The 14,723-nt window shown below is 44.4% G+C and overlaps 1 protein-coding gene across 1 annotated transcript; it reads left to right on the top strand.

Annotated features, from left to right (window-relative positions):
- Positions 1-598: 598 nt before the first annotated feature.
- On the top strand, positions 599-7,961 carry ASB12 (ankyrin repeat and SOCS box containing 12). The gene is made up of 3 exons (XM_007122311.4): positions 599-707; positions 6,427-7,276; positions 7,704-7,961. The coding sequence occupies exons 2-3, from the start codon at positions 6,451-6,453 to the stop codon at positions 7,835-7,837; spliced, it is 960 nt and encodes a 319-aa protein (XP_007122373.3). The 5' UTR covers positions 599-707; positions 6,427-6,450; the 3' UTR covers positions 7,838-7,961.
- The last annotated feature ends 6,762 nt before the right edge of the window (positions 7,962-14,723 follow it).

Genomic DNA, 14,723 nt, shown 5'->3' with positions numbered 1-14,723 from the left:
AGTGGAGAGGCTGTGGCTATTTTCTTCAAGCTGAGCCTGGTAGGTTGGTGGACTGAGGAGGCATTTATAAATGATCAGGCCTTCTAAATTTTAGAAAACCTTGTTGATATATGTACCAGTATGGAGGTCTTTGCTTCCCACCATCCTCCTCATTCTTGGGAGTGGGGGCATTGGGGTGGGAGAGGGAGAGAGCAATGTGTTGCTGGTCCTTCAAAAAAGGAAAAAGGAAATCCAGAGTGGCTAAGTTAGGGAGAGAAAAATAAGAGGCCTGGGCCAGAGGAAGGTGTGCTAAGGGAGACCAGGCCTTCTCAGACCCCTTGGTGAAAGGATGAGAACACTCACAGCACAGGAGTCTGGCCTTGTAGCCCATATGAATGGTGGGGAGGGGTACCCTAGGACACACTAGGAGCCTGAGTCCTGGCCCAGCCAGACACCTGCCTCTCAGTTCTTCCAGGACTTCCCCGAGGATGGCCCTCCTCTCACTGGGATCTCTCCCAGTATGGCATTAGTAAGATAATACGGCCCTGGGAGGGAGGGTGGAGGGTAACCTAAAATTAGCCCTCTGGACCTGTTCAGCCAGCCTTTAGGCGGTGTTGTTAACAGTGGAAACTGAGGGCCCTGCCTGCACCAGCCCCCGGGGCAGTAAGGGGCTCCCCTTAGAGGGGCCACCAGGGCCCAGTGCTTCGCAGACGGGTAGGGGCAGCCCGGTGAGTACCTGGAGCCTAGGACGCGATGATGCTGTCAGGGACGAGTGAACCCTAAGGGCTGCCAGCCAGTGGACCTGTGATCACCACCCTTAGTAGTCTGTTCCACTGGGTCTGGTTTCTGGGGGTGCTTGGGAGGTTAGTGGGGAAACCTTCCCGCAGAGGGAAGGATGGTTTCCTGCCGCATCTGTCCCAGGAAACTGTGTCTGCCTAGGCTCTGGGGTTCAAATGAGCCTAGTTCTTGAGGGAAATTGCTGCGGTTATGCAATACAGGGAGGGTGAAGTTTTGTCTTTGTGTCGCTGTGTAGTATTTGTGAGTCTGTGTGTGGATGCAGCAGGGTGGGCTCAGAGCAGAAGGGCAGAGCTCCTCAGTGTATGTGTGTGGGGGGGAAGATGAGTATTAAAAATAGTCTACTAATGCCTGGCAGACTATTCTAGGGCCCACTGAAACCAGCCACTCTCCCGTAGGAGTTCTTAACCTAGATTCACAGACACACCTCCCCAAGAGGGCCTTAGATAGAATTCAAAGGGTCCAAAAATACAGATGGGGCAAACAATCACCTTTATGTCCCCCTAATCTCTAACTGAAATTTACCATTTCCTTCAAGGATGAATGCAGGCAGCAAATGGCAATAGTATTACTAGTTCCTGTAACTTGATCACCAGAAGAAATCATAGATATTCCCTATCATATTACAGTTGTGGCAGAGATCTGGAAACTCAATTTATGCTCATAATCACTTAGAAATTATTAGTAGATTTTGTTATTTAACGTGCTAGTAAAGAACTTCTATTACTATATCATGCAGTTTTAAAAATATTTTGATAGCTGTATTTCAATATAATTGGTTTCCTTTAATTCTATATAGTTTATGTATTAAAAATCATTCTGAGAGGGGACCAGAGACTTATTCAGATTGTCAGGGGCCAATGCCACCAAAAATGGGTTTAAAATCCCTGCACTTTGGGGATCAGGATGAGGATCCTTGCACAGAATGGTCACACATAGAAACTCTTTGATTAATAAACCACAGTACGGTGAAATTAGACAAAAGATGAGTTAGGTTTTTTTATCCTATCCAATGAGATGAGGCACAATTCACTCAAGTGCCCAAGGTACCTGGGGTCATGCCTTGTTCTCCGTCTGGAGGCTCATTATATGGGCCCTGCTGTGGGCTCATAGTATGACCTTGGTGAGAGCTTCAGCATTTCCCTTCACAGTCCCTTTCCTCTTCATTTCTCTGAACACCACTCCCCCAAATAAAATAGGAGAGAATCCCTACTGGCTGTCAGAAGAAATGATTTGTAAAGCAACCTTCTATGATTGAGATCCTGGAATCCAGTATGACCCTCAAACCTGAGGATACTGAGAGCTACAATATGACTGCTTGAGGCAAGGGGGAGGGGTATGTGTTTATATTTCAGGTGGCAGTAGAAAGAACAGGATGGGGAATAAGGAAACCTGGATTCTATTTCTGGCTCTGCTATTGCCCTGATGTAAGGCACCTGGCAAATCCCTTACCCTATTGGACTTCAGTTTCCTCATCCACAAAATGGGAATAATATTACCTATTCCACTACGTGAAATAGCTCTGAAAAGCACACAATTATAGATGTGTTCTGAGTTCTTGCTAATGAGACAACTGTCAATAACAGCCATGTGACCTTAGGAAAAAGTATCTGCTCTCCTCTAAAGCCTTGGTTTTCCCATCTCTAAATTGAGGCAATTAAAGTAAATAATTTATTATGTGAATTCCATCTCTGAAGTTATAGAGCTTTAACCTCAGGAGGGAGCAACAGCCATAGAAATTAGAGACCTAAGTAATAATAAAAATCATAGTTAAAATAGTTACTGAGTACTACATACAGGTGGTATTCTAAACATTTAAGATGTATTGATATTAACTCATTTAATCCTAACAATAACCCTCTGAGGCAGATACTACTATCATACTATCTTTACAGATGAAGAAATAGGTACAGAGAGATTAAATGATCTGCCCAAATCACACAACTACTAATTGGTAGAGCTGAGATTGAAGCAGAATCCTAGACCATGTTTTACCACTTCCATATATGGCTTCCCAATCTGCACTGGGGGCAAAACAGACCTATATAGAAGGAGTTACGATATAGTGTGATGACTGCTATAGTACTATTAAGAGCAAAGACCCAAGGAACTAACCCATCAGAAGGAGTTACATGTGACAGAAGGAAGCATGATGTATATCAACAGCCATCATTTCTCTTCCCTTATCAATGGATCTTGGGGTATAAGTAGAGGAGTGGTAGGAAATGAGGCTGGAGATATTGGCCAAGGTTTTCTCATGAAGGACCTGTGAGCCTGGCAAGGCATCTGGGCTATACTTTGAAAGAAAGGGGAGTGATTAAAGGATTTAAAATAGAAGATTGGCACAGAGAGGATTTGTACTTTTAAATGATCACTTTATTAGTTAAAGAAGAATAAATCAAAACCACTGAACATGTAATAGAGTGGCTTAAAAAACGTGTATACCAAATGTTGGTGAAGATGTGAAGGACTGAACTCTCATACACTTCAGATGGGATAGTAAAATGGTACAGCCACTTTGGAAAACAGTTTGACAGTTTCTTAAAATGTTAAACATACACCTACCATATAATCTAGCCATTTCACTCCTAAGTATCTACCCAAAAGAAAAAAACTAGCATGTGTCCATACAGACTTGTGCAGGAATAGCAGCTTTATTTTTAATAGCCAAAAACTGGAAACAATCCAAATACCTATTAATAGATGAAAAAATAAATTGTTGTACATCCATTCAATGGAATACTAATCAGCAATAAAAATAACAGTAATAAAAATGAATAAACTGTTGATACATACAACAAGGATAAATCTCAAGATAATTATTCTGAGTAAAAGAAACATAAAAAAGATTGCTACTGTATAAGTGCATGTACATAAAATTCTAGAAAAAAGCAAACAAACAAGTTTATAGTGACAGAAAGCAGCTCAGTGGCTGACTGGGGACTGAGTGGGAAAGGGGCAGAACAAAGCAGTGCAGGGAAATTTGGGGGGTTGATAGATATATTAATTATATTGATTGTAGTGATAATTTCATCGGTGCATACGTACATCAAAACATTAATTGTAAAAGTTTATATATGTGCAGTTTATTATATGTCAGTTATACCTCAGTAAAGTTGTATAATGAAAAGCAGGTTATGAAACACTAAGTAAGAGGGTCTATACACTAGATACTACAATATGTAATTGCTGAAAAGAATGAGTTGGTATATGTAGTAATATGGAAACATGTCATGTTACGTTTAAAAAAGTAAAATGCAGAATTGCATGTAAAAAAATGTAGAGAAATTATTGAAAAGATAAACTAGCTAGGAGACTACTACAACAGTTGATGCAAAAGATGATGGGGGTCTGGATAAAGCACTATCAATCGGGTCGCCTATAGAGGTCTCTAGGAAGTAAAATCCTAGATTTGATGACCAATTAGATGCAAGTGGAACAATGAGATAAGAGGCCTGACATTAGTCTTGGGCATTTGGTTTGGTTGACCAGTTGGATGATGAGGAACTGAGATGTGGACCTAGTTTGGTAATGGTGATAGTAGTAGTGGTGGTGTGATACTGCTGACTTTGAAGTACCTGAAAGAACTCAGTGAATACATACCTTTTGCTGAAGAGAGCTGGGGGACTTGGAGTGGTAGGCTTGAAATCATCCTGATAAAGGTGAGAGCTACAGCTCTAGAAAAAGGAGAGAACAAGGGGAACAAAACTATTTCAGGGGAGAAAAATAAGAAGAGTGTGCTGGCCAGGAAGCCAAGGGAAGACTACATAGGAGGAAGTGGTCAGTGGAGACAGATGTCCCAGAAAAGTCAGAAAAGGAAAGAGCTGAGAAACAGCCAGTAGATTTAACCACAAGGATGACTTTTAAAGAAATATCACAGTGTGTGATTGAGGGTGGGTGGAGACAGACTGCAGAGGGTGGAATTGGAGGTGAGGAAATGGATGGTAGACAACTCTTTGGAGATGTTTGGTGTAAAAGAGAGAGAAGAAAAGAAAGGTAGCTAGAGTAGGACAAAGGACCATAGAAGTGTTTTGTTTCCAAAGATGACTGAGGGGGAGGAGCCAGTGGAGAGGTTGAAGGCACAGAGGAAGCTCACCTTTGAAGATCTAGTATATGTTAGCTTTCTTTCTCTTAACAGCCCCATGAGGCAGGGACTATCATTTCTGTCTTATAAATGAGGAAACTGAATCCCAAAGAAGGGAAGAGACTTTCCCAAAACTTACTCAGATAGGAAATGGGGGTGCTGAGTTGCAAACTTAGGTCTGCCTGATTTTTAAAATTATCTTCTTATAATTGCACCCCAAAAGTGAATAAATAAAGACCATATATGGAGTTGATGCTGACTTGTGGTGGGCGGGCTAAAGTTGAGGGAGACCCCACCCACCCACCTCACAATTTACTCTATGAGATGTGTATTTGAGGTCCCAGGCTAACAAAGAGGGGTGGAGGTGGACAGTGAATAAAAGGAGGTGTGAGGCCCTGAGCCCAGGGCTTCAGGGTATAGGAGAATAGGGAGACTCAACCTCTGAAAACCCTACCAGCTTACCCTGATGACATTACCAACTGAGGTGGGTGACTTTGATTTTGGAGCATTAGGAACAGGACTAGAAATGCCAAGGGTTTAGGTTGAGTCAGTCATTGGGCCATGGGTGATTTTGTAGGGCCTGGGGATAATAAGGAGAGAAGAGTTGAGGGTTGAGGCAAGGCTTCAGGCTGGGTGGAACAGAGAGGATGGGAAAAGGCTTGACTCAGAGAGATTGGGAAGCCATAGTTTCCAAAGAGATGCTGGCAATCAAAGGGACTCCTGGATTGAAATGGTCCTGGTGGAAAAACTAGTTGTCAACAGAGAGGAGGACTTGTCCTGGAAACCTCAACTATTTCCTACTATCTCTTTGCCTGTGTTTTACTTGAAGTCACCTTTTACTTTTACTTGTAATGTCACCTCTTTATTTAATCAGTGAATGCCATTCAACATCCATTTCCTGAGCAACCCTGTTGCCTGAAGCATGGGGCCTGAGTCTGAGGGGAGGTCACATATGAGGGGCTGTGAAGAGGCTGAATCTCATCTAAAAGGTTGAGAGGTAGAGTTGAGGGCCTGCCCCATGAGACTGATGTCAGAATGCTCAGGGATGACAGCTTGACACCACAAAACACCATTCTGTTGGCCTAGCAACTACCAGACCAGAACCACCTCATTAGTCCACACATTCTGAACCAAGGAAGATGTATCTACCAACACCCCAGCCATGATGTAGGCTCTACTGGGTGTGGAGGAATAATAAGATGGAGACAGGAGTCCTCACCCTGGAGTTTACACACTGATGAAGCACAGATAAGTGGAAATGTGATGTGAAAGTTCATAGCTAAAGCCTAGTTGTAATCCTTTGGAATCCCTGAGCAGAGGAGAAGGAGATTAGGGAAGGTTTCCCAGAAGTAGGCGTTTGAAGGGAAAGCAGAAGAGCATGTGCAAAAGCACCAGGCTGTGAAATGGCCTGATCTATTTTGGCAGCCATCTCTGGGGTCTGAAATAAGATGGAGTAGGAGTTAGAAGCAAGGGACCCATGAGTGAAGAGCCTGATGGTGAAAGATGGGGGGCAAGCATCCAGGATTTTGATGGGAGTCCTCAGTCTCTCCTGTTTTCATCATCCACAGATCTGGCATATCCTCCTGCTCATAATGAGAATAGTTCTGCTCCAATCAGCCAAGGTGAACCTCATGGACATCACCAAAATCTTCTCCCTCCTGCAGCCCGATAAGGAGGAGGAGGACACCGACACGGGGGAGAAGCAGGCTCTCAATCAAGCAGTGTACAACAACGACTCTTATACCTTGGACCAGCTTTTGCGCCAGGAGCGTTATAAACGATTCATCAACAGTAGAAGTGGCTGGGGCATCCCTGGGACACCCTTGCGCTTGGCTGCTTCTTATGGCCACCTTAGCTGCTTGCAGGTCCTCCTGGCACATGGTGCTGATGTTGACAGCTTGGACGTCAAGGCACAGACACCACTTTTTACCGCCGTCAGTCATGGCCATCTGGACTGTGTGCGTGTGCTTTTGGAAGCTGGTGCTTGTCCTGGGGGTAGCATCTACAACAACTGCTCTCCTGTGCTCACAGCTGCCCGTGATGGTGCTGTTGCCATCCTGCAGGAGCTCCTGGGTCATGGTGCAGAGGTCAACGTCAAGGCAAAACTACCAGTCTGGGCATCGAACATAGCTTCATGTTCTGGACCCCTCTATTTGGCTGCAGTCTACGGTCACCTTGATTGTTTCCGCCTGCTTTTGCTCCATGGGGCAGACCCTGACTACAACTGTACTGACCAGCACCTACTGACTCGAGTCCCACGGCCCCGCACCCTCCTCGAAATCTGCCTGCACCATAATTGTGAGCCAGAGTACATCCGGCTATTAATTGATTTTGGTGCTAACATCTACCTTCCATCTCTCTCCCTGGACCTGAACTCACAATATGATAAAGGCACTGCATTGCTGCTACAGGCCCGAGGTGAGTGTCAGGCAGACCAGCTCTAATAGGCCTCCTGGCTTGGAGGGCCGAGGACCCCAACCCCCCCCAAGCTAATCCTTCTGGGATGAGTTGGAGAAAACACCATCTTCTTCCCTCTCCTGGGGCCCCAGTGGAGAAGAGGTTACAGATTCCTTTTTAGGGAAGGGACCACTAAGATGAAGTAGGGGATATCACTAGCCTGGTTTCTCCTTCTGGCATTGCCCATGACTGTTTTGTGGCCTTGAACATGCCCTCTCTAGGCCTCAGTGTGTCCCCATTGGTACCATGCATTGAGGGCAGGGAGGGGACATTTCTTAGAAGGGAGAGAGCAATTAGGGCTGCAGTAGCCAGGGCAGGATGGATGTAAGCTTGGGTGGGAGAACTACACTGAGAATTGCTTCTCATGACCTGTTTTTCCTTCCTGTAGCCACTCCACGGTCACTACTATCACAGGCTCGTTTAGTTATCCACAGAGCCCTGTGCCACGCCAGCCAGCCACAAGCCATCGACCAGCTGGGTATTCCCCCTGTGTTGATTAGCTATCTTAAACACCAACTGTAACCTTGCAGCCTGCCCAGAAACACACAATGCCTCCAAAAAACCACCTGGGGACCCAGGTAGCTTGAGGGCACTACAGCTCTACCCACTCGCCTGAAGCTGCTATCCTGTATTATCCTCCACAATAAAATCCTCAACAAAATAAATCCTGGGGGCTGTTGTGTTGGTGTGGGGGGATGTGGGAGTTCACAGGGGGAAAGTGTCTGGTTGGCCATGGGGAAGGATTAGAGTGATCTGATATTCAACAGGCATAGAAGCCTAGCCACTGAAGGAGAAAACTAACCCAATGGCCTATACATCCCCACCAAGATCCTTGAGAGAATTTGGAGCTGTAATGTCCTAGAAGCAAGGTCCTGAAGAATTCAGGTAAGTATAAGGGTAGCATCATCTTGCTCAGCCCTGTATCTCCATTGAATCTCTGGCTGCTATTGTTACCGAACCAAACTTGGGTCCACAGCCAATCTACTGACATCGGGTTGTGGTGAAGTAAAGGGGCTTCACCCTTTTCAGGGGCTGTTGCCCAATACCCTATTTGAGTCAAGTGACCAAGGAGTCTCCCATTCACTCACCTTGAATCATAGGCTGCAATTACACTAGTCTATTTTATAGTCAAGACCTAAGTAGGAAAACAAACTACCAAATATTTGTCACAACGAATTTAACACAAAGAGGAAATTGGTTACATAGGTGATAGGCAGAGAATCTAAGAAGGATAGGAAGTTAACCCAGAGTTTAGTGACAGCAGGAGGCCAACATCACACTTAGGTTGGAAGGGTGAGGGAGGAAGTATGTCCAGACTCTAGGGACAGGGGTCACCTGATAGAAAGTAGAATCACAGGTTTATCATGGGTATCCAAACAAGAGAAAAGGAAGAAATACCCTCTCCTTTCCCTCATTCTTGTCCTTCAATCTGCTTTCAATGTCTGTCTCACTGAGGGAAACTAGAAGTCAACTAATATGAGAGCCTGGGAAACACAGCCTGCAGTGGTTAGTCCTCCTAACTGGTCCAGGCAACCAGGGCCTGGACCAACACAGATAACCACCCAAATCCAGATCCAGGCACCTTCAATTGTGCTAAATCTTCATCTTTCCACAGTACCTTCTTTCATATCTCCTGCACCACTACGGGTGAGGATGCGGATGAGCAGTGAAAAAGACACAAGGTGAAGGGGTAGAGGATACGAGCCCAGATAATCTGTATATGGGGAGTACTTTAGATGTTTGGAGCTTTTCCTGGGAGCTGCCTTGACAGACCCACCCCACACGCCCCTACATAATTATCTCCCATCATGCAGGAAGGGAGGCAGGGAATGGGGTCTTGAAGTGACTTGCCTCTCCCCGTTCTTACCTCTCCCACTCTCCCTAGCTCCTAGTGCCTAAGAGACTTTAAGAAGGAAGGCAAGAATACTGGACATCTATCCCCATGGTCCTGCCCCACTCAGCTTCCAGACTTTCAAATGCATAAAGCATTTTGGAGAGCAGTGCAACTGTTTATCTCCAAGGGGCAAGAGAACTGAAGGACTGGACTGTAAATGCAGACTTTAGGGCAGTGAGCTGCAGGTCTCTTCTACCTTTCTTTCAATCTGGGTTCATGAAGGGTGAGTTACCTGGGATTGCACTCCTCACTCCACTCCCCATCCCCTTAATCAGGGTTTAGGAGATTAGGAATCAAGCTCAGCAACTCCATCTACTTTAGGACCCCAGGAAAGTACACCCTTCAAATGGGGCTTGGCCAGGTGGCCTCCCTTGTGCCATCTGGAACACCGATTCTCTGGTTGACCCTTGAAAGCACGTAGATACTCTGGGCATATCAAAAGAATTGCATTTGACGAGGATGTAGGAGCATACCAAATTCTAGGCAGAGAGGAAGAGCTGAAACTCTTTGCCCCGTTTCCCAGATGAGCAGACTGAGAAACTTTCAAAGTTAAGTGCCCATGTTATTGGCAGCTCAGCTCTCCAGACCTCTCTGAGCTGTTGTTCTTCCAGTTGCCTGTGCTGCTGTGGGCAGAAACAACTTTAAGGCCTGCTGCCTTGGTTTCTTCCCCATCCAGACAACAGGCCTGGAGTGAAAATGGATCATCTCAAATTCTGATGATGAATCTTCTGAGGCAAATTTCCCTAGGAAGTGCGAGGAGGAGGTTCCTGGAATGAAATGTCACCCTTGGCCTTTAGTTTCTTGTTGGAATTGCCCCCAGGTAATAACCTAGCCTCCCCCAACCCTCCATTACAACCACCAGTTTCCAGGTAATTTGTTTTCCCAGTTAGATCTTGACTATAAACTGAACAAGTGGGAATGCAGCTTCCAAGAAAGCTAAATCTTAACCCTTCTCTCTCTCCCTGTCTCCTCCTAACTTCCCTTTTTTCCTTCTTTCTTCTCTCCCTCTCTCCTTCCCTCCCTCCCTTCCTGGAATTGCCATTAGCCTAGGGCTGGCTCTGCTCTGCACATGCCACTGACCAGTCTGCATTCTTTCATGCAATGGGAAAATTCTTTCGCTTTATTCGGAAAGGTGGCCCACAAAGACAAGATCCAAAGTGCAAATGGTCCACTGTACTGCAGAAACCACAGAGATCCCCTTCAGCTGCTAACTTGAGGGAAAGGATAATGGAAGAGGTAGTGTTTGATCTTGGCCTTGAAGGGTGTAAAGTGTTTTAATTAGTAGACAGGAAAGAAAAGGTATTAGTGGAGGGAACTCAGTGAGCAAAGACATAGAAGTGGGAAAAAGCAGGGCAGTTTGGGTTACCAATTTAGTCTGGTTCCAGTTCAATGAGTTTCAACAAGAGCTAGGCTGGGGACTAGACTGGAGAGGGCCCTGAATATCCTGGTCTTTCGGACTTGAAGATTTCAGTCCTTAGAATGGGGTATGCATAGTCATAGGAATGACTTACTGAATGTATAGAGAACATGTTCCCTGATTTCCCAGGGCAAATCTGGCATAATTACATTTTTTACTGAAATATAACTGACATACAACATTATATTAGTTCCAAGTGTACAACGTAAGAATTCAATATTTGTGTATATTGTGAAATAATCACCGCAACAAATCTAGTTAACATCTGTCACCACACAGTTACAATTTTCTTCTTGTGATGAGAACTTATAAGATCTATTCTCTTAGCAACTTTCAGATAGGCAATACAGTATTATTAACTATATTCATCATGTTGTACATTACATCCCCATGACTTATTTATTTTATAACTGGAAGTTTGTCCCTTTTGACATCCTTCACCCATGTTGTCCACCCCCAACCCCTGCCTCTGGCAACCACCAATCTGTTCTGTGTATAATCTCGCTTTTTTTTTTAAATTTTAGAGTCTACATATAAGTGAAATCATATAGTATTTGTCTCTGAATTATTCACTTAGCAAAATGCCCTCCAGGTCAATCCATATTGTTGCAAATGACAAGATTTCATTATTTTCTATGGCAAAATAATATTCCAGTGTGTGTGTGTGTGTGTGTGTGTGTGTGTGTGTGTGTGTGTGTGTGTGTGCACATCACATTTTCTTTACCCATTCACCCATTCTTGAACACTTGGGTTGCTTCCATGTCTTGGCTATTGTAAATAATGCTTCAGTGAACATGGGGGTGCACATATCTAGTGTCTGTTTTCTTTGGATAAATACACATAAGAGGTATTGCTTGATCATATGGTAGCTCTATTTTTAATTTTGAGACACCTCCATACTTTTTTACATAGTGGCTGCATCAATTTACATTCCCATGAGCTGTTCACAAGGGCTCCATTTGTTCCACAACCTTGCCAGAATTTGATATTTCTTATCTTTTCGATAACAGCCATTTTAACAGGGGTGAGGTCATATCTCATTTTGGTTTTAATTTGCATTTCCCTGATGATTAGTGATATTGAACACCTTTCCATGTACCTGTTGTGCATCTGTATCTTCTTTGAAAAAATGTCTATTCAGGTCTTCTGCCCATTTTTTAATCAGGTTGTTTGTTTTTTTGATGTTGAGTTGTATGAGTTCTTTTGATATTTTATATTAACCCCTTATAGGATATATTGTTTGCAAGTATCTCCTCCCATTTGGTAGGTTGCTTTTTCATTTTTTTGATAGTTTCCTTTGCTGTGCAGATGCTTTTTAGTTTGATGTAGTCCCACATGTTTATTTTTGCTTTTGTTGCCTTTGCTTTTGGTGTCAAATCCAAAATATCACTGCCAAGACTGATGTCAAGGAGCTTACCACCTATGTTTTCTTTAAGGAGTTTTATGGCTTCAGGTCTTATGTTCAAGTCTTTAATCCATTTTGAGTTAATTTTTGTGTATGCTGTAAAATAGAGGTCCAGTTTCATTTTTTTCCATGTGACTGTCCAGTTTTCCCAACACCATTTATTGAAGAGACTGTCCTGTCCTCATTGTATATCTTGGCTCTTTGTCATAAATTAATTGACCATATATACTTAGGTTTATTCCGGCAGCATTAATTTAACCACTCTCTTGTGGGCCCAGAGCATTTGACTGCTTACAAAACATTTACACATCCATTATTTCATTTACTTCTATTATAACTCTGAGGTAGGCAGACCAGTTTTTGTACAGATGTGGAAACTAAGGCCCAGAGAAGGGAAGAAAGTTGCCCAAGGTCACACAGTGAGGCAATGGTACAGCCAGAACTAGAACCCATGAGGTTTCTTGTCTAAGACAGGGCTTTTCACAGGATACCATGTTTTGCCTCATATGTGAGTGGGAGCACTGGGGAAGAGGGGGGCAAGCCCTGACTTCATTTCATAGGTCTGGGCAGTGTATATACAGGGCTCTCTCTTACTGAGAATGGTGGTAGCCCCTTAGTTGTCAAAGGCCCCAGCCCTTATCCCTATGATAGAATTGGCACTCAGGAGTAATGCAGCAAGCAAGGAACAGTGGCAGCCCCCGTGTGGCAAGTCCAGATTGAGGGTCTGGACGTATGGGAGGAGCAGAGCTCTCCCTCTCCCTGCTCTATTTTTGTTGGTTATTTCCAAACTCTAAAGGGGTTTCATTGCTCTCCTAGCCTCAGGGAAACCCTGCTCTTCCATGTTCAAGCCATCTTCTTGATGAAGATGCAAGATGAACAACAATCTGTTTCATCCTGGTACCTTCTGAGTTACAGTCACAGTCGACATTGGCTTCCAAAAACTAGTCTACTTGCTAGCTCCTACTTTGCCAGTCTCCTCCCAGTACAGGTTGCCTCCTCCCAGTAGAAAAGTAGAGCCTGGGCTGATGGCAAGGTCTGCTCAAGTGACTCATCCAATGCCTTCACCTGCAGTTCCTTCACCTCCTTGACTCTCATAACATCATCTACCCTCCATTTTACCACCTGCTCCCTTGGCTTCACCTGGAAATGTTGGTCCTCCTTTCTAGCTAGAATTGCCTGTTTCCAGAAGTGACATTCCTGGAACCTTATGGTTTGACCCCACAGAATCTCCCATTCTTTCACACAACAAATATTTATTGAGATCTACTCTGTGCCAGGCTCTGTGTTTTAGGGACCATGTTATCTCCTACCTTCTCTTCATTTGTTCCCCTCCCCTGTCTTCACTTCCTTCCCTGTCTATCTTTGACCCTATGTTCATTAAATCACTTCAATCTCTCACCCAGTAACACACAAACTTTGGATCAAGCCATTGTCCTCTCCTAAGCCTGGACTGATGAACACTATAGAAGAAATAATAATAATAAAAAGGCCTTTATCGACTTGCCCATTCTCTACAGTAACTATTTCAAACTTTGTCCAATAATAGCAAGTTTCCTTGAACCTCCCCAGTTACTGCTTTTCCTCTCTTTGGGGACTTTGCCTTCCACTTCCCAGAGCAGGTAGAGGTCATTAGATGTGATATCATCAACTTTCCATAACAACACATTATATGGCATCCACACATCCTTCCCTCTTGTCTTAGTCTTACCTCCCAGCCAAGGCCCACTCATCTGTAGGGGCTCTGGTTCCCATCCTCAACCACATCCAGGGCCTCCCACCCATCAATTATCCTGTTTCCTATATCTTCACCTTGCTTGGTTCTCCCCCTCAGCATATAAACAAGCTCATATCTTTCCACCTTGTAAAAACAAACCTGAACCCAAGAGCCCCCTCTACCTACTCTCTCTTTGCAGTCAAGCTTCTAGAGCAAGGAAGCTGCATACATTCTCCCTTTCCTTGCAGACCAAATTCTTGACACTCCACTGCAGTCTGGCATACACCCTCACGTCTGCTCCAAACTGGCCTTGCCCACATCACCAGTGACTACTCAGATCCATATCCAATGGCACATTTTCTACTTTTATCTTGCTGTGCCTCTGGGCAGCATCTGACACATACACTCTTGGTAATATCACCTTTTATAAAACCCCTGTGTCTCCCCTGGCTTCTGGGAGAGTCAGCTCTCCTGGCTCTGGTCTCACCTTGCCAATCCCTCCCTCTCAGTTTTGAAAGCTCCTATTCCTTACTCTTCTCTTTCTCTCACACCCTTCATCACCAAGTCTGGCCAGTTCTATCTTCTAAATACATCTAGAACTCAACTACTTCTCACCACCTCTAGTGCCTCTACCCTGGTCTGAGCCACCATCTCCTCTCACCTGGATCACTGTAGGGGCCTCTGTCCTGATCTGTTTCCTCCTTCCTTGCTGCTACAGCTCCCTAGACATTTCACTAAGACCATGCCAACTCCTCAGCTCAAAATCTGCAAAGTTTAAAGTCTTTAAAATAATGCAAAAAGTCATATGCCATCTGCCTCCCATGTTCTCTCTGACCCCATCTCCCACCACTTTTTTCCACAATCACTCTACTCTAGCTATACTGCCTGCCTTGTTGTTCCTCTAATATTCCAGCATGTTCCCACCTCAGGATCTTTGTACTTGTTGTTCTTTCTTCCTGGGATGCTTCTCTTCCAGAT

Source organism: Physeter macrocephalus, chromosome 21 (assembly GCF_002837175.3).
Source record: "Physeter macrocephalus isolate SW-GA chromosome 21, ASM283717v5, whole genome shotgun sequence".
In the NCBI taxonomy this organism is placed as follows: Eukaryota; Metazoa; Chordata; class Mammalia; order Artiodactyla; family Physeteridae; genus Physeter; species Physeter macrocephalus.
The sequence above is the reverse complement of the archived record's forward strand: the minus strand, read 5'-3'. Positions and strand labels throughout refer to the sequence as shown.